Here is a 25,151-nt window from a genome sequence, read left to right as displayed (position 1 = left end):
TGGGATAGAACAGAGTTAAGAATATAGGCTGTGAGTCAGTCAGACCTGGGTTATAGGCAATTTACTACTTCAGCCTGCACAAGTTATTTCGCCTTTCCTCCCTTAGTAATGGCCTGACTCCACAACAAGAAATATATTTTGCTCTTTACTCAGTATACACATTCATGTATGCTTGTGTATAACGAAAACAGAATTTCTCCAAAATAATAAACATAACATGTAAAATAAAAATTTTAAAAGCAACAACCAAAATTAGGACCATAGATTTCAAAAAGAAATACTAGTACTGGACAATGAAACGGATTTTTTTTTAACTGATTTATGAATGGTCATGATCTACACCTTGAAATCATTCGAAGTTACTATTTCATTAATTTAAAAATCCTTCATCTGAAAATATGAGAGGGAGCCTACCTCAGAGGATTGCTCTATAAAATTCTGTGTCACACCACAGAAGTGGTGCGCTATCTCATGTGACTCTTCTAGCCAATCTCTCTAACTTCCACCAAACCACCTTTTCCTGCGTGAGTCTGGATAAGAAGGTAGGGAAGCTCTGCTGGGATCCACCTGCATGTAATTATTAACAAGCGTCATTTTGAATGCCATTTGCTGGGTATAAAATAAATGAGCCCTCTAAGAAGCAGAAGGGATGTGGGGTACAGATCTCACTACCAGCAAGGGCCAAGACTTCCTGGCCCACAGAGCAAGTAAAGCTGAGTGCTTTGGGGCAGGAGGCTAGCGTTTGGAGTAGGGTGCCTTTGGGAAATTATTGGGGGAGCTGAGTGCCTCTGGGCTGAGGTTTACTGCAGAGTGGTAGACCCTCTGGGCTTCTATTAGCAGCCCTGAAAGAATTTTGAAACATGTCTTGACTGAATGACTGTATCCTGAGCATTTCTTACCTGCATGGTAACCTGTTAACTTCCTTAACAAACCCTTTAATCGTGATTACTGTCTGTGAGTTCTGTGTAGCCACTGCAATGAATTATAGAATCTAAATGAAAAAGTAGAAAATGCTCTTGGAGACAGAACACAAATAATCAGCATCTCATAATACTATGATAGAACTACAAGCAACGTAAAAGCAAAAGCCAACAGCAGACATTACTCTGTCTGCAGCCTCTACCCTACCAAGAGTAATGGGGCGCCATGCACATGACCCGTACCTCATCTATTATACTGACAGCCATCAGAGCAACAACAACAACTGTAACAGTTAACACAAACTAGGTGCATGACGTGTGGACACCATTCTGAGTATTTCACCCACTATAATCCTAACAGCTACCTGCTGAGGTAGCTTCTATTGTTACCCTTCCTACTTTACAGATGAAGAAACTGGGGACCGTGGAATCAAGGATTTCAGTAAATTTACCTGTGGTCACACAGCAGTGAAAGGCAGGGTGGGGTTCAGACTCAGCTAGTGCAGCCTGAAGAAGATGTTCTCAAGTGCAAACGCTGTTCAGCCATGACGGTAGAGCGTATGCACCTGGGTTGTCGGGTCTAGCTAAAGCTCCGTTGTCTGTAGTACAGGGTCATTATGAGTTGGCATCCACTCGATGGTAGTGAATTAGCTAAGCAGTAATCAAATTAGCATGCAACTGCTCAAATGATTTTTGTGGGCTTCCCCCTTCCCCGCCTCCCCTTGATTCTACAGAGAGGAGCTCACCATCTAACAGGGAAGAAATGTGAGGGGCTTTAAAAGACTTGTGGGAAAATGGAACTAATGTAATGGGATTTTCCCATTAACCCCTTCATCTAAGTCAAGGGGGTGGAAACAGAGGAGAGAACAGTGCCTTTTGCTAGACAAAGGACCACAGTTACATAGTTGTCAGGAAAGGATTATTTTGTTTACTACCTGTAAGGGCCCTTTCATCCTCTTTCAGACCAGTGTAATATGAAGCTCAAAGAGCTAGAAGACACTTGTTCTATGTGACCTAGTCTCAGGCCCAGGTCTCGGATTCTGTCCGTGGGGCCAGTGCCACTTCGTCCCAATGACTCGAACTCAAGGAGGGATGCGAGCTGGCCTGATGCTCTGAATAAACTGGCAGTGCACAACTTTACTATTTCCCCAAGCACCTCTCACCCGTGTCTGTTGTGAACATCTACGTCTATTCTCCTACCTGTATCTCCCTTCTTTTTCAAGGCTAGCCTGTAACCCGGGCTCTCTGGCCTTTCATCTGCAGAGACGCTTGTACCATCACCAGATTCTCTCTTCTTCTGAAACGTGAACCTTCTCCTCTGTGGTTTGAAACACACTTAAGCCTCCTTAATCTAACCAAGAGCCCATCCAAAGCAAGATGCTACTCATAAGAATCTCTGTGTCTCTTAACATGGTGTTAACCAGATATTCCTGAGAAATCCCTAATATAGACTTCCATTCCAACACTTCACTTGGGTTATTTTACTTATTTTAAGACCTTTTTATTGGGGGTGGGGAGGGGGCTAGAAGCACAGCAGAGATAAGAGTTGCTAAAAGCAAAGTGCAATAACTAGGCAGCACCGCAGTACCTGAAGGAGGGAAGGTTTCCGGAGTGGTTGCTGCCGTGCTGGCGTTCCCCTCCGAGGGCTCTGTGCTGGCATCTGGGAGCTGGCGATCTGGAAGCCAGGTGCCATTGGGTGAAATCGTGGGAACTCTCGAATAGGTGCCTGCTGTCCGTGTGGTCCCATTGTCAGGGGCTGAAGAATTGACGGTAGTTACATAGGTGGGTCCCAGAGTTTGATTTGGACTGGATGTTGGTGCCACGGAAAGGGAAGTTACTGATGAACTTGTATTTGAAGTTTTGGTCTCTTCTTTAGCTGGCTCTGTCGTTGATGCTTTAGTTGATCTTGTAACTTCTACTGAAGGTGAAACTATAAACACCAAAGAACAGGAAATAAAACATGTAAGGCCCAAAAGTACAGTTATGAGGCACAAAGTAGTAAGTCTTACTAACCTCTCAGACACCTGGAGGCCAAGCAGAGCTTCCCTCCACATACATGTTGTTATCTAATGCAAGTCCCTGGATTCGTTCTTATTTGTTTGTTTGTCCTTGGATTCTTTACTCAGATCCATGGACTCAATATATAGGAGGCTTAAATATAACAGCAATTGACTTCTCTCTTCAGGCATGAATACACAATCTCTTATTTTAAAAGGTATGCAAACAACCCTGGCAGAAATTAGAATGCCGACACATTGTGGAAAATGTAGCCAATGGCACTTAACAATTTGTGTAAAAAGTGATAGATGGGAACATTTACTGTGTAAAATTTCACTGAAAACCATCACGTATTATTTAAAAGATAAAAAAGGGTATGCAGTATGTAAAACAATTCTGAGCACTTGGTGTGACTGAGATTTTCAAAGACACCTGTTACTAACATTTTGGAATAAAACTTTAATATTATTTTCTTTTTGAGGTAATTAGTTTATTGTGTCAACCTGGCCGATAAACACATGTGGGGTTAACTGAAGGGTGGAGAAATAAATGGCTCAGTGAGCCTCGCCTTTCTAGTTCTCGGGTCTCCTGCTTTGTGATGGTCAGACCAGGGTGCAGATGCCTTAGCCAGTTCCCTGCTTCAGCTGGCAATGCTCACTTCCTGCAAGACATCCCCAAGAAGCCACATGGATCTACCCCGGTACAGCCCTGGATGCTGGAGCGGCCTTGTGGAGACCCCTGCCAGCACTGAGATGCTTACACATTCACTGACTCGGCTTTCCTCCTGCAGTCGGCGTCATAGTGTGTGTTTTGTGAGAGGGAGGAGGGCTTTGTGGTATGGTGTAAGACATATGGGTTAATGTTGGACTTGGTTGGGATGGTTTTTGTTTTTTTTAATATGCACTTAACCTTTATATAAAATTCTCTCTTATACACGAGTTTCTGTGGATTTGTTTCTCTAAAGTACCCAGATTAACACTTTTATACCAGTCAAGTCTTCAAATGTAAATCCTTAAACATGGAAGTAAAATTCTGTTCTGAACACAAGTCTCATCACATGACAATTTACCTGTGGTGGCATTATTGGCACTGACACATATCAGACCACTGGCAAGCAGAACAAGAATGAACCAGAAATCCATGTTGACCTGGAAAACAGAAAGCAACATTACAGGATGCCCTCCATCACTGCAACCATATTCAAATCTATTCATCAAAGGAGTCGTTTGGACAGAATCTTCCCAGCACAGAAAGTCCACAGAGGACTGATGATCTTCTGGGAGTATGATATGCTCATTTCTTCAGAAGTTCAAGTATTTAATTAAGCTGTCATGTAAACTGAGACCCTGGGTGGTACAAACAGTTCATGTTAACCCAAAGGCTGGAGATTTGAATTGCCATGAGTCATCACAATCAACTCCATAATAATGGTGTCTTCTTTTAATAAGAATGTTTTTTGTTTTTACACCAGTGATTTGCAATCCTAGCTAGACATTAAAATCACTCATGAGATTTTAAAAAACCACTGATCCAAGCTGCATCCTGAATGTGCATCTTGATCCAGGCTGCCAGGCTGAATCTTTGGCAGGTAAGAGATAGGTAGTGGTCCACCTTTGTTCCCCCCAAAATCATTTTATTGGGGGCTCTTACAGCTCTTATAACATTCAATTTTATCAAGCACATTCATACATATATTGCCACCCTCACTTTCTAAACATTTACTTTGTATTTGAGCCCTTGGTATCAGTTGTCCCATGGTCGTCATCCCCCCCCCCAACTTTGCAAAGCTCCCTTGATGATGCCTATGCTGTAGCCTTCAGATTGAGAAATAAAGGGAGGTCGGTTGATGGCATCAATCTACTATCCCGGGATGCAGAAATCATAACAGTCTTAGTCTTTATTCCACTTCAAACCATATCAGCTGTGACACTCCAGCCAATCAGATTCTGTACTTTTCAGTGAGCTAAGTATTAGGAAGACAAGCGGGGAGCATTATGGGGCTCACAGATGACGCAATACTGTAGTCGCTCTCGCAGAGAAGCAAGGATGCCTCCTCTGTGGGGAGGAGACATACGTGCCCTAGGAGAGGTCATCTAAAATGCCGACCACCTCCTCACTCTGCTCAGGTTACAATGATGACTGAATCAGTGATATATTATGGGATTTTTATAAGTCTGAGAAAGATCTGAATGGTGATCATTTCTGACAGATCCCAGCTTAATTCTCACTTAACCTTAAACTTAAAATTGGGAGAGAATACAACTCCTTCTATAAGACTGGAGGGTGAGTACACATATCTATGACTAATCTTGATAAATAGAGAATGATATTGGGGGGAAAATGTCTTTGGGAGAAGGAGTTGGGCCATCACCTCATTCTATATACAAAAATAAACTCCAAATGAATAAAGAATTACATGTTTTAAAACGCGGAAAAATGTATAAATGAGTATTCATATGGAGTCCAGGATGAAGGGTTTTCTATGCAAGGGCAAAAAAGGGGTGGGGTGGGGATCACAAAAATAAAAATTAGAAATTTTATTATATTATTTATTTATTTAGTGTTTTAAAGTAATATGAAGTAATACATGCAAAAGAAACTTACTGAGGCCATCCCCAATCCAAACTATGTGGACACCGCCCCCTCAGAAGAACGCACTTCAGAGGACAGCACTGGGGCTACAGCTTGGGGAGAGGGGCACGTCGGAGTAGAGCACACGGGAGAAACGAAAGGGATGGAGAGGAATGGGAGGACAACCTGTCCCACCAAGCCCCGAGGACAATATTCCAGCTCAGAGCAGACAACGCACAGAGAGAACCACAGGGCTGGCTCTACCACAAGACACGACATCCCTCACTAAACCATAGCGCTGTGAGGGACAACACTGGAGACAGTGCTGGAATTGTACACAATCTGACCCCATCACACTGGGGCGAAACACTAAGGGCATGCAACAGAGCAGTAAGAGGAGCTAAGTGCTGAAATTCCCGGGGAATACCAAAAATAGATTTTGGAGACAGAGTGTGGCACCCCTTCCGACTCTACTGGAAGGCACTTGTGAATGCCAACAAACAGACCTTAAACTATTTATAGGTTTTTCCATTTTTGTCAGTGGCTTTCTTTTTGTTGGTCTTGACTTCCTTTGTTGTTGTTGTTTTTGCTTTGCCTAGTTTTTGTGCTTATTAATCTAAATAAGACAGGCAGGATAAATAATTTGGAGATGAAAAGAATGGGACCAATGGTTGCAAGGGGGGATACGGGAGAAGGAAGTGGGAGAAAGGAAATGGAGGTGGGGAACCAACCCAAGGACAAGGGAACAAAAAGTGAACTAAAATTAGTGGAGAGAAGGGCGTAGGATGCCTAATGGGGCTTAATCAAGAGCAATGTAGCAGCGAGGAATTACTAAACCTGAATGAAGGCCGAACATGATGGTGGGACAAGAGGAAAGTAAAAAGAAATACAGGAAAGAACCAGGAGACAAAGGACATTTATAGAGGTCTAAATACATGCATGTACATATGAAAATATATACATAATGAGAGGGGAACAGAACTATGTACTCATATCTATATGCTAAGTATTAAGGTTACAGATGGACATTGGGCCTCAACTCAAGTACTCCCTCAACACAAGAACACTTTGTTCTAACAATCTGGCATTCTGTGATGCTCACCTGCCTAACAGGATTGCTGAAGGCAAAATGGGAGCATAAGCAAATGTGGTGAAGAAAGCTGATGGTGACCAGCTATCAAAAGATATAGCATCTGGGGTCTTAAAGGCTTGAAGATAAACAAGCTACCATCTAATTCAGAAGCAACAAAGCCCACATGGAAGAAGCACACCAGCCTATGTGATCATGAGGTGTCGATGGGATCAGAGATATCAGGCATCTAAGACCGAGAACAAAGTCAAATCTGATGTGAATGGGGAGAGGGGTATGGAGCAGAGACCCAATGTCCATCTGTAGACAATTGGATATTTCCTCACAGAGGAGTCACAGGGAAGAGATGAGCCAGTCAGGGTGCAGTATAGCAACAAGAAAACACAACTTTCCTCTAGTTCTTTGGTGCTTCCTTTCCCCCACTATCAGGACCTCAATTCTACCTTACAAATCAGATTAGACCAGAACATGCACACTGCTACAGATAAGAGCCCACAACACAGGGAATCCAAGATAGATAAACTCCTTAGGGGCAACTATGAAAGAAGAGATACCAGGAGAATTAGGGGATGGTGAAGGGAGAAAGGTGGAATTTATCACAAGGATCAATCTATAACCCCCTCCCAGGGGGATGAACAACAGAAAAGTGGATGAGGGTCGACGGAGGATGATGTAAGACATGAATATAATAGTCTATAACTTATCAAGGGTTCATGAGAGAGTGATGGAGGGAGGGAGGGGGGAGAAGGGGAAGAAATGGGGACCTGATATCAGGGGCTCAAGTGGGAAGAGAATGCTTTGAAAATGATGATGGCAGCATATGTGCAAATGTGCTTGACACACTGGATGAATGTACGGATTGTGATAAGAGATATAAGAGTCCCCAATAAAAGTATTAATAAAAAATAAATAAACATCATAAATAATGTTAAAAAGGAAACAAACTGGGATAATTATCATCAATAAAGCACAAGATTAAACCCATTAGCATACATATCTAAATACTAAAATGAGAAACATGAAGATCTCAATTGTGAAATACCTGAAGAACCTTACAAAACAAAATGAAATAGATAAAAATAAAAAAACACATTTAAAAGTGCTAATTGTCCCACTAACCAAAGGAACACAACAGGATAATATTTTTACTTTCCAACTCAGAAAAGTAATCAATCAGATTAAATATTCAGTGCTGGCAACCACTTGAAAAAGACTCTCAAGCTGGTAAGAATGTCAATTAACTTAGAGTAAAACACTCCTTCCCAGGAGGATTATTCAAGAATTGTACAGATGTTCACATTGTTTTCTGACATATTTCCAAAGTTAGTCTTAAGTAAATGTAAGTAATCTGAAACTTAGGTTAAGATTTACAGTAGAAAAAAGAAATCACCCAAATATCCAATGATAGTAAACATTTTTTTAAAGTCGAGTTAAACATTACACCGACACTTACAATATTTCATTCAAATTATTCCAAATAATGTGCCCAAAGAATTAATGAAAACAGAACTTTAAGTTTATTTTTTCTAAGCTTAAAAAAAGAAAGAAAACAAAAATAGAGCCAGATAGAGAACAGAGCACACCGCTTCATTTCAACCAAATGCATGTATGCTGAGTGGATCTGCAATAAAGTCAAGACTGGAAAGGAACCCTGCACAATTTTGCATACACTTGATGATTTTTATTTCCTCCTTCATGATTTTTCTTGAGTTTTAAAACAACCTATTTTTCTGAAGTAGGGGAAAAAAATCTATTAGAGGTGAAATACAGTCCGTCGTCAGTGAAGAAGATCCATATCATAACAAAGTATGCAGGCCAGGACCAGGAAAACTATAGTAATGGCCTCCTCCAAAACCGTCATAAAGATGCTCAACTCCTGTGAGGCCCTGGCCTTCTACCGAGACCCCATCTGCAGCCACACCAACCTTAGCTCCCCTCCTCGAGTTTCCACATCTTCTAGAGGAGCCCTGGTGATGTACTGGTTATGCATTGGGCTGTTAAGGTGAGCGGTTCCAAACCACCAGCAGTTCTGTGGGAGAAATACAAGGTTTTCTACTCCTGCCAAGAGTTATAGTCTTGGAAACCCACAGGGAGAGGCCTGTCCTGCTCTGACTCAGTGGCAGAGAGTTTGGAGTGTGACTATGAGAACCACCCCAGAGCTTCGTACAGAAAGCCAGGGTAGGTCTTCCTCACTCAAAGAAGCCAGATGCAAACCATTTCTCCTGGAGCCTGCCCCACAGCCCTGTTCGCGGCGCTCTTCACGGCGGGGTGAACAATTTCCCGCACTGCCATCGCTGAAGACGTGGTGATGTGGCTCACACTTTTCTTCCCATCTCCTTGTCCTGACATCCTCCTCCTGGATGATGTCAACATCCTCACAAATGGCAATCCCCACAATCTGGGCTATTCTGTCAGTAGCATGACTTCCTCAATTCCAGTGACCTTATACCTTTATTTCACTTGGGCCACCCACAACAATGGCTACAGCCTAGAGGCTGTCATTCATTATCCGGAAAAGCTTTCACACAGAATCCGATTTCCCACTCCTCAGCCACACTTCCTTTCCTCGCAGCTCCCCTGTTGTCTTTACTCCACCCTATCTCAGACCTTATCCAGCCCCTCTCTAGTTCTCCCTTCGCTTTATTGCCGCTTCTTTCCAATCAATAAAATTTGGGACCAATGTAATCACTCTTATTAACATCCTACATTCCTTTACTACACTGTTCTTCTATTACACCTATGCAAAAAAAAAAAATCAAATCCTGAGTGAATTCAACTGTCATCTCTATACTCTCGCTGCTTAAGAAAATCAATCCAGAAGGGTGATATCGTTACAAATCACTATTTCTGGCCTTAATGGAACTCACCACATTCTTCCACCCTCCTGTATTTCCCTGTCAGCTCTCTCCAACTCTCCATAGCAGCGACTTCAAACCCCCTTCTCTAATCTCCTCCTCCCACTCTTGGCAGACGACCTTGTTTTTCTGTCAGACAAAACTGAAGCCACGGGACCCGACCACTCACCTCCTAGTCACTCGATCTACAATTTCCTCCTTCCCTGCACTTCCTCCAGGATCTCGGGCCCTTAGGAACTTGTTGAGCTTCTAACACCTTCCCCTGGCTTAAACATCTCCCTTGCACACCAGTAGTTAAGCACAACTGAGAATTTTTCAGAAAAAGAAAAACTCCTACATCAATTCTTCAGCCCGGCATTTTCTTTACTCCACTTCACAGCCAAATTTCTAGAAAGCGTTGTCTCCATGGCAATCTGGCTTCCATTTCCACCATCCACTAAAACAGCTGCCTCCTATTAAAAATGACCTTTTTAAAGGTATTTGTAGGGCAGCCACAAGCTCACTTTCCTTAATAATATAAGGGGTTCCTACAGATTACTTTTACAAGGACCAAGAAGCTAACAGGAAAATGGAGAAAGGATATTAAACAGATAATTCAGAGAAAAATCAACAGTTCTCTTAGGATGAAGAGACGTTCAGCCTCATTTATGATCAGAAAAGGCCGAATGAAAGCTATGCTGACACACCATTTGTCGTCTGTCATATTGGCAAACAGTTAAAACCCGAACAACAATGTATGGACAAGGATTTGCGTAAATAGGAACACTCACAGAATCTGTAAATTTTTACCAGTATTATATACAAATTCTTCAATACAATTCCATTTATGAGAACTTATGCCACAGATGTATCTATATCTTCGAATGACACAGGTACATGACTATTCAATGCAGCAATGCTTGCCACCCCCACCCCCAAGCAAAATAATCAGAAAAAACTTAGATGTTTATCAGTGAGGACAGGGTAGAATTAAATAAATTATGACACATTCATCCAACTGAATACTATGCAGCCATTACAGAGAATGAAGGAGCTTCAGGGTTCATTTTGTTTTCATGCACAAGATATATTGAGTGGGGAGGGGAAAAGCAAAGTAAGAAACAGTGCTTCCATTTGCTTCAAAAGGGAAAATTTCAAGAAACCGAACACCGGTTTTCTCCAGGGAGCCGGGGGGAAGGAGGACTGAGGAATTCAAGACGGACTCTTCACTGCAAATGCTTTTAAATTTTGTGATTAAAGTTTTTTTATTAATAGGCTTCAATTTTAGAGCAGTTTTCGTTTGAGCAGAAAAGTAGAGTCCACATGTCCTCTCCACGTGCCCCGTTTCCCTGGCTATTAATACCTTGCATTGGTGTGGAGCAATTGTGGTAGTGGATGAACCACTACCGACACATTACTAGGTAAAGTTTATGCAAGATGCGCTTGGTGCTGCACGTTCACGGTTTCTGGCGGATTCCGTCATGCACACAGCTAAGGAGCCCTGGCGGTGAGGTGGTGAAGCGCTGCGCTGGGAGCCACGTGTTGCAGTTCTGAGCAGCTGCTCGACCGGAGAAAGTTGTGGCAGGAAATGTGGCAGGGTTTCCAGGGTGGGTTGTAGGGGTGGAGGGGTATCAATTGATTTATCATCTGACTTTATTTCTCCCCGAATTTCGTAAAAGTTATTTTTGATGGTTCAAATAGCAAAAGGCAAGAAGATAAATAACAAGCTGGGAGAAAATATTTGCAACACACATCTGATAAGGCAAGGCACTTGTATATCCAATATGCCCCCCCCCCAAAAAAAAGCATCTTAAAACTCAACAATAGCAAAATAAAAAGGCTAAAAGTGGGCAAAAGTCTAAATAGGCACTTTACCAAAGAAGGTATACAGTAGAGATATTCAGCATCATATGCCATTAAGGAATTGCATATTAAAACAACATTCCAAACCTTTTGCCATCTAGTCATTTCTGACTCATTGCAACTCCACAGGATTTCTGAAGGGGAAAATCTTTATGGGAACAATGTCTTCTTAGGAGTGGCTGACAGGTTTGAACTGCCAAACTTCCTGTTAGTAGTCTAGTGTTTTCAAAACGCCGACAATACCAAATGCTGATGAAGATGTGGGGCAGTAGGACTCCTCATTTCATTGGTGAGAGTGGAAACAATACAACAACATTGGAAGACAATTGGCAATAGTTTTGTGTAAAAACTATTGGTGGAGAGTGGGCGTTTTGAGAATGATGATGGCAACATATGTACAAATGATGTATGTACGGATTGTAAAAAGAGTTGTATGAGCCTCTAATAAAATGATTAGAAAAAAAAACTATTGTCCTACTATATGATCCAGTTATTACATTCTTGACTATTTACCCCAATGAGTTAAAAACGTATGTCCATATAAAAACCTGCACATGAATTGTGTATAGCAACTTTCTTCAAGAGGTAAATGGATAAACAAACCAACCCTACAGCCATCAAGTAGACTCCAACTTCCCAACCCTGTTAGAAAGAGTTGAACGGCTCCATAGGTTTCCAAGGCTCTAGATCATTATCTTTTTCCACATAGCAGCTGGATGGATTTGAACCACTGGCCTTATGGTTAGCAGATGTAATAGTTTATTTTGCCAGCCTGGCCGATGAACACATGTGGGGTTAATTGAAGGGCGGAGAGATAAATGGCTCAGTGAGCCTCGCCTTTTTTGTCTCTCGCTCTTTATAAAATAATCGGACCAGTATGTGGCTGCCTTGCTTGTTCTATGCCTCAATTTAAAGGGTACCTGTGGGACGCCTAGCCTGTGGACTGTGTCCCTCTAAGCTGAGGTCCCTTTAAGCCCACAGGATTGGAATGTACATCTCTGGAGCTGGGGACCGACAGTTGGTGACCTGCCTTGCCGTTTACTGCCTGGGTATATATAGCCCAGCTCTCTCTACAGAGGAGGAACTGACAGCCCTCAAGACTTAAAGGACTGCTAGTGTCTCACAACTCTCTCAGGGGAGTGAGTTGCACTGAGCCATTTATACTGCTTTATAAGTTAACTGTTCATTTCTTGTATTACTTATCTATCTGTATATAATCTAACAATTCACTTCTTGTGTTATATATCTATCTTTATAAATACATATATAAAATTACCAGCAATCTTGTTTTGTCTCTCTAGAGAACCCTGTCTAACACAGCAGATAAGCACTGTAACCACTGTGTCACCAGTGCTCCTGGATCCATGCATACAATAGAGAATTAATCGGTAGAGAGAAATAAGCTGTCAAGCCATGGGAAGACGTAGAGAAACCCGAAAACCCTATTGTTCAGCGAAAGAAGGCAGGTGGTTAGTGGTTGCAGGGGGTCCTACAGGGACACTGGGTGGAACCCACTTAATAGCAACAGGCTTAGAGATAGGAGAGGGGAAATGTGATAAAAATCGCAAGTGGATTTTTAGGGCAGTGAAAAATGCATAGCTGATAAAGGATGCATTTAAAATACACAGAGGTACAGATGGCAAATAAGCATATTACAAGATCTTCAAGTCATATGTCATTACAACTCAAGACTCACAACAACCCTGCAAAACAAAGAACTGCTTCTTCGGGCTTCCAAGGCTAGAAACCCTTCTTGGAGCGCCAACCCTCGTCTTTCTCTCTTACAACAGAAGCATGGGGTATCCCAGGCTGCAATCTTTATGGACACCGACTGCCGCATTTCCTGCCACAACTTTCTCTGGTCGAGCAGCTGCTCAGAACTGCAGCCCGTGGCTCCCAGCGCAGCGCTTCACCACCTCACCGCCAGGGCTCCTTTGCTGTGTGCATGACGGAATCCGCCAGAAACCGTGAACGTGCAGCACCAAGCGCATCTTGCATAAACTTCACCAACCACAACTGTCCATCCATGTGGAGGCTACACCTTCCTTACAGGGCACTGCAGAACAAGCTTGTCATACGCACAATCGGGGGTGTGGGGAAGAGAGATTTTGACTGAACATGGTGTGCCCATAAATCAGATGTAACAGAGTGGTCAAGGGATTTAGCAATAAAGAGGCTGTGGGGCGGGGGCAGGCTTGGAATCTAAGGGGAGTAAGCACCACCAAATTTCAGGCGCAACGAGCCCTGCCAGTCCGCTAAGTAGCCGTATACTGGAAACGAGGCACACATTCTAACAGTGGGAACAGGTCTGTAGGATGGGCTGCTATTTGTGGTACTTTTAAATTTAATACATGAATGTGTCTGGCAATTTCTTATAAAGCTAAATGTACACACACCTATCTTATGATCTAGCAATTACGCTCTGATATATTCACCCCGGAGAAACACAGGGAGTTCCTGACTCCGATATACTCAAGTTATGCCGAGTCTCACTTGTGACCATCTGGTTTTGTTTTGTACATCTACCTTATCCTTAGAAACATGTGCTGTAAACCATGTTGTAGAGCATACTTTGCTGATGTTGTTATTCTCTGATGTTCATTCATAGATGTTCAAAGATCAGATTTATAAAGATAGTGATACCAAATGAAAATTTAGAAAGACAAAATATTCAACTTATATTAGCACTGCCCGTAAAAGGAGAAGATGTACTGACAGAAACAACTGCATGGTGACCTGAAAACTGTATGTTGAGCAGAAACAAACACCTGCTACAGGAGAGTATGTACTGTATGAGTCCATACAAGAAAAGCTAATCTACAGTGGGGTGATTCAGAACAATTGCTTCGAGAAAAAAGTTTACTCAAAAGGCATGATAGAAGCAACAAAGCCCACATGGAAGAAGCACTCCAGCCTGTGCGATCATGAGGTGCCGAAGGGATCAGGTATCAGGCATCATCAGAACAAAAACTCTTATCACAGTGAATGAGGCGGGGGAGTGCGGAGTGGAGACCCAAAGCTCATTTGCAGGCCAATGGACATCCCCTTACAGAAGGGTCTTGGGAAGGAGACGAGCCAGTCAGTGTGATGTAGCAATGATGAAACATACAACTTTCCTCTAGTTCCTAAATGCTTCCTCCCTCCCCCACTATCATGATCCCAGTTCTACCTTACAAATATGGCTAGACCAGAGGATGTACCCTGGTACAGATAGGAACCAGAAACAAAGGGAACACAGGGTAGATGATCCTTTCAGGACCAGTGGTGTGAGTGGTGATACTGGGAGGGCAGAGGGAGGGTGGGTTGGAAAGGGGGAACTGATTATAAGGATCTATATGTGACCTCCTCCCTGGGGGACAAAGAGTAGGTGAAGGGAGACATCAGACAAGGCAACATATGATAAAATAATAATTTATAAATTATCAAGGGTTCATGAAGGAGAGGGGAGTGGGGAGGGAGGGGAAAATGAGGAGCTGATGCCGGGGGCTTAACTGGAGAGCAAATATTTTGAGAATGATGGGGGCAATGAATGTACAAATGTGCTTTACACAACTGATGTATGTATGGATTGTGATAAGAGTTGTATGAGCCCCTAATAATAATTTTTTTAAAAGAATAAATTTCTTTCTACCCAAACAAAAAATGGCATGATAGTTGACAATGGTAACTAAGTTTGTTATTCTTTTTTTAACAGTTGTTGAAAGTAGACACAGCAAAATGAACACCAATTCAACAATTCCTACATGACAATCCAGTGATGAGAATTATATCAAGTTGTGTATTCATTCTAACCCTCCTTTTCCAAACTGTTCCTTCCACATTAATATAAACTCATTGTCCCTCAATGACCTTTCTAGTGGCTACTGTCAACAAAGGAGTGTGACAAATATTCTGATCTTCACAGGATCTGGGTTGAAGAGAAGGATGTGCTTTTCAGAACTTGGTGGATGATAACCTTAAGATTCATGCATTTCACTGTATGTATAGATTACCCTAGTAAAGATTCTCACACATAAAACAATATCAGATTCTAGTTAATCATATGCAGTCTGAAGTATTTGAGGAGAAATTTACTGATGTATGCCACTTACTCTGAAATACATTTTGAAAATATGAATTGACAGATGAATTGCAGGATGGCGAGATGAACAGATGTGGAATAAAACAAATGGGGTAAAATGTTAAATGCAAAAATCTAGGTGGTGGATCTATAAATCTTGTCACTTTTCTCTATTCCCAAAATTTTGTAACAAAATGAGTGGGGGAAAAAAATCAATTTAAGAAGAACTGGCATTTTTATGACGCTATATTTTATTGAGTCCTGGTGGCACAGTGGTTAAGTGCTGGCTGGGCTGCTAATAAGCACAACGGCAGCAGTGGGATATGAGCAGACGCTCCCTGGGTGAAAGACAGGACTTTTCTACCCCTGTAGAGAGCTGCCGTCTCAGAAACCCAAAGAGCAGTTCTACCCTGACCTAGAGGGTTGCTGTGAGTTAGTATCAACTTGATGGCAATGAGTCGGATTTTGTTTCATTTTAAAATAAACCCAGGACACAGTTGTCTCTTCATTTATTTAAGCTTTTGTTTCTCAAAGTACCTTACACAAATCTTGCGGCATTTATTCCTGTAGCATTTTATACTGTTACCATTATGAATGGATTATTTTAAAGTGTCATTTATTAAAGGGACACTTTTGCTAAACATGAAGAAAGGTGCTGGCCCACCTCATCCACCAACATTATACATTATAAACTACTTTTTTTTTAAAAAAAGTTGCTCATTACAGATACAAACAGAACAGAGGGACCATAAAGCAAAACATAAGTCTCCCTCACCATCTGCCAGTCTCATTTTCCAAAAGTGATTACTAAATGCTTTTTTTATAGCCTGGAGAAATTTTCCGTATTCTACCAGCATATACCCACATTAAAAAAAAATCCAAACTACAAATAGGATTATTACACATATTCTCTGCAGCTTACATCTTTCCTTAATAATAAACCCTCGGCATCTTCCAACAGGAGCCTGGCAGCACAATGATTAGGTGCCTGCCTGCTACTGGGAAGGCCGGCATCCACACCCACGACCTCTTCTGCTGAAGAAAGCTGGGGCGGTAGCCTGCTCCTGTGAAACCCGGAGAGGCAGTTCTGTCTGTCAGAGACAGGGCTCTGTGAGTAGGAATAAAGTGGACGGCAACAGGCTTTAGGCACCTTCCAAATCAATATATTTGGCTACCATTCTTTTAAAAAGTTACCTTTTAAAGGACGTATTGTGCTTTGTCGTGGGAATATGCCATATTTACTTTAACCACTTTTTCCCCTTTTGTTAACTAAGAAATGCATCTGGCTTCCTCCCTATCCTATCCATCAGTCATTCTTCATTAGGCAACAGTGAGTAGCCTGAGTAAAGGTAGAATTATATATGCTAGAAAAGCCAAAATAATTGAAGAAACCCAGGTTTATACATCTTTCATTTTACAAAAAATATACTTGTGAACTGTGAGTGCAAACCAACTATGCAGCGAGGCTTGGGAGATGAGTCATGAGGCTTGGGCGGTTCCTCCTGTATCAGAGACAATGGTACACAAATTGTGTTTTCTCCTACCCACCACACCCAAAGGGCCAGTGCATGGTCCTGATTTCATTACAAAAACATTTTTTTCACTCTGCTTGGAAAAATAAGTATTTTCCATTGCATAGACAGTAGGGTGCTCAGTAAGTATGATTCAACATTCAAGTGACAGAAAAACCAAGATGTCATTAGCAAGACTCACAGGCGTTGGCTAAAAGATAAAGGGAGTTCTGAAAAAGTCTAACTGTGGATGTGTGTGTGCGTGCGTGTCTAAGAGCATTTCCTAACTGTGCTTAATATTCAAATCCAGCATGGTAATGAGTCACTGCTGAGATGTATACTGAGACTCTGAATGTCTCAGTAGGGTGGGACATGGATTGTGGGTGGTGCCCACTGGTTGCTATACCATACACACTTGCCCCCCTGCCTCAAAGCCCACTCTGCACTGATCACTTGGTACACCTCCATCTTTCTCAACCCCATGATTCTAATATCGGGGTTAGTACAATCTACCATGTTGTCTACTTCTGCAGAGGTCTTTCTTGAATTGCTGAAGCGTTAAAAATGCACAAACAACCATATATTTCAGAAGTAAATTATTTGAAATATATCCTGCACCTGAGTTGAAGGAACCATTCATAGAAATACTGAACAGCTGTTAGAGAAAATCTTTTGGTTTTAGGCCAAAGAGCACCCCTCCCTGAGGACTAGAGAACCACGCCACCTTCACCTGAGGGTCTGAAGAGGCAGAGAGAGGCAGAGACAGGGGTGGGGGAGGGGGGCGGAGAGAAAAGGGAATTAGTCCTGAGAAGAAACGACAAATTCTAGCCAAGGAGGAGATACAAGCACAGATGTTTTAAGATCTCCAGGAAGGTGGCTTATAAGAAGGGGTAAACAAAAACCCACTGTCATTCTGACTCACAGTGACCCTATATAAGGTTTCTGAGGCTTTGTGAGTCTTTACAAGGGCAGACAGCCTCATCACACCCCATGGAGTGGCTTGTGGGTTTGAACCACCCAAGTTTGTGGTTAGCAGGCCAATGCTTACCTGAAAGTGCTGCAAAAGCAAAACCAAGCTCACTGCCATCGAGTCAGTTCTGACTCCTAACAACCCTCTAGGCCAGGCTGAGAACTGCTGCTTTAGGGGAAGAGAGAACCTTGTCTTTTTCCCAAGCAGAAGCTGGTGGTCTCAAATTGCTGACCTGGAGGTTAGCAGCCCAACACAAAACCACTATACTGCCAGGGCTCCTGAAAGCAAAGGAGTGGGATTTTTCTCTTTCTTCTCTCCTATAATCTGGAATTTGGCTAAGATTAGAGCCCTAGCAGAGGCTCTGAGTCGCACAGACCCTTAACACGCTCTGATGCTAACCCAAAAGTTGGAGGTTCAGGTCCAGCCAGAGGGACAGCAGAAAGACCTAGCATTCTACTCCCTGCTTCCCCACAAAAATCAGCCCATGAAAATCCTATGGCTCAGAAAAGAAGGGTGACATGCATAACTGGAAGATGTAATAAAGGTCAGTAGATTACACAGGTAGAAACTGTTGAACTGGCACATGTGCTGTGGAAAGTCACAATAATAAAACAAAATAAAAACAAACACTAAAACAAAATAAAAATGAAACCCCATGCAGCACAGTTGGACGGCGACCTGCGGGAGGTCCTCAGGAGTGAATTGAACTTGAAATGACTGAGCAAAGAGCTAGGAGTTGAGCTGCTGTGCCAGCCCCTGCTTAACGTGCTCTCCCTATTAGACGAGGAAGGAATAAACCGATGTTATCTTCGGATGCACACAACCACCCAATCCTGCTCCAGCTAGCAAAGAATAACAAATGATGAACATCCCAATCTGACTTACGACGATGCAGGAGGTGGAATGATGAGGGTGCCCGAGAATGCATTTTGCTCATCTCTGTTGCTTACTTATAAGCACAATGTTGCAGATATTTGCGATGGGAACATGTCACAAGAAATCAGCAGTATGAAGTCCCCACCAGTGGTGGAGAACTTGAACTCAGCTACTCAACACATTGCCCGGAGTTAGACATTGGTTGTGATGACTTCCATTAGAGCTCTTCTATTCAAAGTTAAACACTCAATATTCAATACGTTACTGACAGCATATAACAAGGGCCAGGCACCCATTAGCTCATTATTCCATTCCATAGATAGCATCACAGTTCAATCCCACGGACACTCCAAGAGTTAGGCCTTCTCTCATTTGAGGACACACAGCTGGTAAGTGGTGGGTGTAGAATTCACACCCAGCACTCTCTGGCTTTCCCTCACTGTTTGATACTTCGGAACCTTAAAGACCAATAAAGAAACTGATGTTTTGGGGTTTTTTTCCCCTCAATGCCAATTAAGGTAATAGGTGACTACTTTCAGTGTGTACATTTCTAAATAAAGGAGCAATGATCTTTTTATTCTTACTTCAATGTGCTCAGGATAATCAGAGTAACAGGGATTTTAAAAATTATTATTAAAAGATCATTTTATTGGGGGCTCTTACAAATCTTGCAACAATCCATACAACACTTTTCTTTCAATGACCTTTTTTTAAAATTGTTTTATTAGGGGCTCATATAACTCTTTTCTGTTTTAAAAATCATTTTATTACAAGCTCATACAACTCTTATCACAATCCATACATACATGCCATACATCAATTATATCAAGCATATTTGTATATAAATTACCATAATTCTTTTCTAGACATTTACTTTCTATTGAGCCCTTGGTATCAGCTACTTTTTTTCACCTTCATTACTCCCTGCCCCCTCGTGGGACTCCTTGATAAATTATTGTGATTTTCATATCTTATACTGACCACTGTCTTCCTTTCCCCCATGGTTTCTGTTGTTTGTTCCCCTGGAGGGGGGCGTGTGGTTATGTGTCAATCATTGTAATCAGTTCCTCCTTCCTCCCTTCCTCTCCCCGCCTTCCCCCTACCCTTCTGGTATTGCTATTCCCATTCTTGTTCTTGGATTTCAAGTGTTGTGCGCTCTTATCTCTTATCTGTACCTTTTGCAGTCTAGTCCACAATGAAAGGCAGGACTGGGGTCATGATAGTGGGGGGTTGGGGGGGTGAGGAAGCCTCAAGGAACCAGAGGAATACTGTATGTTTCATACTGTGGTTGACTCAGACCTTCCCTGTGACTTCTCTGTGAGGGGATGTCCCATTGTCTACAGATGGGCTTTGCGTCTCTGCTCTGAGCCTCCTCATTCTCAACAATATGGATTTTGTTTGTTTGTTAGGGTTCTTCTGGCAGGAGGAAGGTAAAAGGAAACAGTAATGATCTAGGAAACAAAGCTATGGATAGAGGTATAAGCACTGGCATGTACATATGTAAATATATTCATAAAAATAAAGATATTGGCCTATGTATATATATTTATATGGCAATATACTGAGAGAGTGGACAGACTTTGGGCCTCTGCTAATATCCTCCCTTGATGCAAGAGCACTTTGTTCCAACAAGAGCACTTGGTTCCAACAAAGTGGTATTCTGCGATGCTCACTCTCCTGGCACAATCACTGAAGACCAATGGGTGCAAAAGCAAATGTGGTAGAGAAAGCCAATGGTGCCCGGCTATCAAAAGCATCTGGGTTCTTCAAGGCTTGCAGTTAAACAAGCAGAAATCTAGCAGAGAAGCAACAAGCCCACATGGAAGCACAGCAGCCATGAGATCATGAGGTGGTATTGGGACTGGATAACGGGTTTTGAGACATCCATGTTTGTGACGGTTCAGCTCTTTCATAGTGGTGATGTTTTACAAAGCTCAGGTTTGCTCAAAGGGAATTAATTCACCTCTCAGTCTTACTGAGGATGTCGGGGGATGGGGACAATGAAGTGGCAGCTGGAAGAGGCCAGCTCAGGCCCAGTCCTTCTCCTAGAAATGTTCCACTTCTCAGATTTGAGGAAAAGGCATCTAGAAGACAGGTGTATCCCTTCAGCAAATAGTTCACACAACCAACAGCGTATTAAGAACAGAAACCATTTTGATAACTAAAATCTTCAGTTACCTGTTATGTATGTGTGAGGCAATTGTACTAAGCAATTTATATACTTTAACCCTTCACAACCGCCTTGAGAGTTAACTGTCGTTTTCTCTTCTACAGATGGCGAATAAGAGACTCCCAGGATTCACCCTCAGGGAGTTTAGAACTCCAAAGACCATGTTCTACTATATGTTTCACCAGATACTGGGACTACACCACACAGAACAGTAGACAGGGGTGTGGTCATGAAGTTCACTAACCTGTAGTAAGGTACAAATAGGTTATTTACTTAAATCCTGAATTATCACCTCCCATAAAAATGTCAGTAAATCAACACTAGCATGAAGTGGGAAACTGTACACTAGAGACAAACATTTCAGGAAGGTGATGCTTCAGCTTAACTCGGAAGAAAGAAACATGGACCAACGGAAAGGTCAGACACAGTCTTTTAAGCAGAAAGGACAGAAACACCAGGACTTAGAAACTTTAAAAAGGTGCCTAGATCCAGAAATGGCATCAAGCAAGATCACATTTGTTTGATGAGTATAAAGAAAGAGGACATGAAAGACTGGGATCTGTGAGGGCATTTGGAAGAAAGCAGGGAATGAGTCTGGAAGAGATGGTGATCAGCTCCCAAAGAAACCTGTAGACCATATTAAAGAGCTCTGACTTTCTACTTAATGCACGGGGTGGTTGCCCAGATCAATCTGGACTTTATGAGCCATGACTGATGGTGGGGTAGAGGATGACGTGGTGGAGTCACCACCAGAACTGCTGACTGAAGTCTTCAGAAGTACTCTGAGAAGCAATCAGGAGGGCCTCGGCGGAGGGCAGGTATGAAGAACATCTAGGGAAGACTCATGAGAAAATTTGCACAGGTACACTGCCGACTTCACAATGAGATGTTGGAAGACCCAGCTATCTGATCTAGGTGAAAGTAACAGCAACAGAAAGATGGTCAGCTTTGGGGCATCGAGTGGGGACATGGATGCATTCAGTTAAGAACATGGGCGGGTGGGTGGCACTACAGTGCATATTACATGTTGTGCCTATATGGTGGGGGGGGGCAAAGTGAGGGGAGAATGTCAGACAGCAATGACAAAGCAGCTGCCATGGGAGTCGGGCAGTAAGCCAAAGAAGAAAAGAAGACAGCTGTAACAGTGACAAAAGCTAGCAGCACTGAGTGAGCGAGGCGGGCGACATCTGACAAGCACAGGAGGCAGGAGTAGGTGGGTGCTGATTAGTAATAACTGATACATTCCACCAGGGGAGGGTGAAGCAGGAACACCATGGTGAATAGCTGCCAGCCAGAGAAATCTGCTAAGGGGCCTGTGAAGAAGCCCTGCTCTGGTGGCCATCACGCCTATTCTGACTCACTGCAGCCCTGCAGGTCCAAGTAGAACTCACTGCCCCATAGGCGGAAATGATGACGCCCAGTGCAGGTGGTGGATTAACCAATGGCCTTTGGTCTAGCAGCCAAGTGCTTAATCATTGTGTCAGTGGGACTCCTTGAAGAAGTTTTAGAACATGAGAAGTCAACTCAAAGTAGAGGTTGTCTTTCTATAAAAGCAAAACGACAGATCCAAAATAAAGCGAATTCCACAAAATTTGTGGGACTCTGAGGCCCTAAAATATTACTTGCTTCCATGAATGAAGTTATGTAGGAATTGAAACAAAACTACTAAAGCAAGGAAACAATTTTAGATTCTACTGCCCGTCAGTTACACCTATGGCAAGATTCAGTTTGAAGTTTGGAGAGAAATGAGCCCATAAGGAGGGTGAGGGTGGTGGTGGTGGTGGTGTGTGTGCATGCACGTGGGTGGGGGGTGTCACTAAGATTACTTCAACAAAGAAACATACAAAATCGGATTGGTATGAATTTATATTTACAGATAATTAGGACAACACATGGATAAGTATTTGTTCTGTTTATAACACACCTTGGGACATACAACTGGATATTTGAAATAGAAGAATTTTACACATTATTTCCATCAAATAAAAAATGAAAACCACCCAGGAATAATGTTGGAAGAGAATAAAATGGGAGGAACCACTCGACCAAATGTTAAGACCTACTGCTTCCCTATTATAATTAAGACAGGGTGATGTTGGCAGACAGAGAGACAGAAACAAGCCCACACACACAAAAACACCCCAACAGTTTCTGACAAAAGTGCAAAAGCGACTCAGTGAAGACAGGACATTCAGCCTTTTCAACAAATGGTGCAGTCAGTCAGCAGTTCCAAACCACCAGCTGGTCCGCAGGAGAAAGATGAGGCTTTCCAATCTTGTGAAGAGTTAGTCTAGAAACCCCTAGGGGAAGATCCACTCTGTCCCACAGGGTGGCTATGAGTTGGTATCGGCTCGATTGCAGTGACTTTTGTTGTTATAACCAAAAAAAAAAAAAAAAGGGAGTGAACTCTGATTGAATAATAACTTTTATACAAACATAAACTTAAAAGTGAACCACAGAACTTTACATGAAAAACATAAAACTATAAAATTTTTAGCGAAAAAAATACAGAAAAAAATTTTAGGATCTAAAACTAGGAAGAAGATTCTTAGATTAGACAGAAAAAGTATTGTCTATATCAATAGAGAGTAGCAACACCAGGAGGGTAAAGGGGAAGGTGGGAGTAGAAAGGGGGAACCGATCACAGTGATCTACATAGAACCCCCTCCCAGGGGGACGGACAACAGAGAAGTGGGTGAAGAGAGTCAACAGTCGGTATAAGACATGAAAAAAATTTTAATAAACTATCAAGGGTTCATGAGGGAGGGAAGGGTGTGGGAAGGGAGAAAAAGAACTGATACCAAGGGTTTAAGTAGAAATAAAATGCTTTGAAAATGAGGATGGAAATTTATGTACAAATGTGCTTGGCACAATGGATAGATGTATGGATTGTAATAAGAGCTGTTAAAAGCCCCAATAAAATTATTAAAAAGTATTGTCTATAAAAGGAAAGGAAAGAAAAAAAAGGAAAGGAAAACCCCCAATAAATTGCCTTATCACAATTGAAAACATTGCCCAGAGCGAATTTTAGGCCTTACTTCATGGTTATGCATTGGGCTGCTAACCACAGGTCAGCAGTTCGAAACCACCAGTTGCCCCAGGGGAGAAAGACAGGATTTTCTATTCTCGCAAAGAGTTCCAAAACTCACAGGAGCATTTTCACCTTGTCCGACGAGGAGTTGGCATCAACCTGGTGACAGTGTTTGTTTGTTTGTTTGATTGTTTTTAACCAAAATCATCCCACGAAGTCATTTTTAAACAAAATAGCAGTTTGACTCAATAGTAAAGATTGCTCACCATGAGAAGTGTGATCTTTTATCTCTATGATCAAACTGATCTTTTATCTCTGCGATCAAACTGAGAACCACCCAACACCAAACCTACTGCCACCAGGTCATTTCTGACACATAGTAACCCTTCCGGGGCCGAGTAGAATTGCTTCTTAAGGACCCAGACTGGGAAAAAAAAATTGTCAATGAAACATAGGACAACAAGGGGCTAGTTCTAAAATCAAACTGCAACACTTCAACAAGAAAAAGATGAATAACTCAATTAAAAAATCAGCAGAGGAACTTTGGCACACGTATACAACAGAATACTACAGTGTTAAAGACTAATGATGAATCTGCAAAACAGCTCATGACATGGATAGAATCAGTCAATCAGAATGAAATTAGTCAATCAGAAAAGGAAAAATACTGTATGAGACCTCTGTTATATCAATCAATCAAGAAACATTTTCCACACTAAAAGATAAAGAGACTGACCGGGTGGGAGGAGAAGAGAGGGAAAATGAAGTAATAGTCAAGAGGGGAGACAGGAGGCTGCCTTGGAAAGGTGAAATGAACACCCCAAAAAAAGGTATAAATATGGCAGGCCATTGGGAGGGTTGATACACTGTTGAATTAAAAAATGATGATCTGGTCTCTGTAAACCCTCAACTAAGCCATAAGAAAGCTAAAAAAAAAGTTTACAATAAAATGGGAACTCTAGTAAACTGAGAGTGAAACTATAAAATGGTACAACCACATTGCTTGGCAGCTTTTAAATAGGTAAACACACCTATCATACAATCTAACCATTCTATTTTTTAGTATTCACTCAAGAGTATAAGAAAGCACAACCATATTAATAAACTTGGGCATGAATGTCCACAATTATTTTATTGGTAATAGCTCCAAATAGAAAACAATCCAACAATCTGCCAATTGATGAACAGATCAACACATTTTATACAGTGATGTAATGGAGTACTAATAGCACTACAAAGGAATGAACTATTTGTATG

At 42.0% G+C, this 25,151-nt stretch overlaps 1 protein-coding gene across 3 annotated transcripts in view; it reads right to left on the bottom strand.

Annotated features, from left to right (window-relative positions):
• PTPRA (protein tyrosine phosphatase receptor type A) overlaps positions 1-25,151 on the bottom strand; it is a 144,217-nt gene that overhangs the window by 46,545 nt on the left and 72,521 nt on the right. For 2 of the 3 annotated variants that reach the window (XM_075563907.1, XM_075563908.1), the window contains exons 3-4: positions 3,988-4,066; positions 2,509-2,850 (exon numbers count right to left, since the gene is read on the bottom strand). In XM_075563907.1, coding sequence (XP_075420022.1) covers positions 2,509-2,850; positions 3,988-4,066 — 421 coding nt within the window. Of the gene's footprint in view, positions 1-2,508; positions 2,851-3,987; positions 4,067-8,504; positions 8,609-25,151 lie in introns of all 3 variants that reach the window. The other variant, XM_075563909.1, reaches the window with a different exon arrangement.

Source organism: Tenrec ecaudatus, chromosome 12, assembly GCF_050624435.1.
Source record: "Tenrec ecaudatus isolate mTenEca1 chromosome 12, mTenEca1.hap1, whole genome shotgun sequence".
NCBI classification, from domain to species: Eukaryota; Metazoa; Chordata; class Mammalia; order Afrosoricida; family Tenrecidae; genus Tenrec; species Tenrec ecaudatus.
This window is presented reverse-complemented; position numbering and strand designations above follow the sequence as displayed.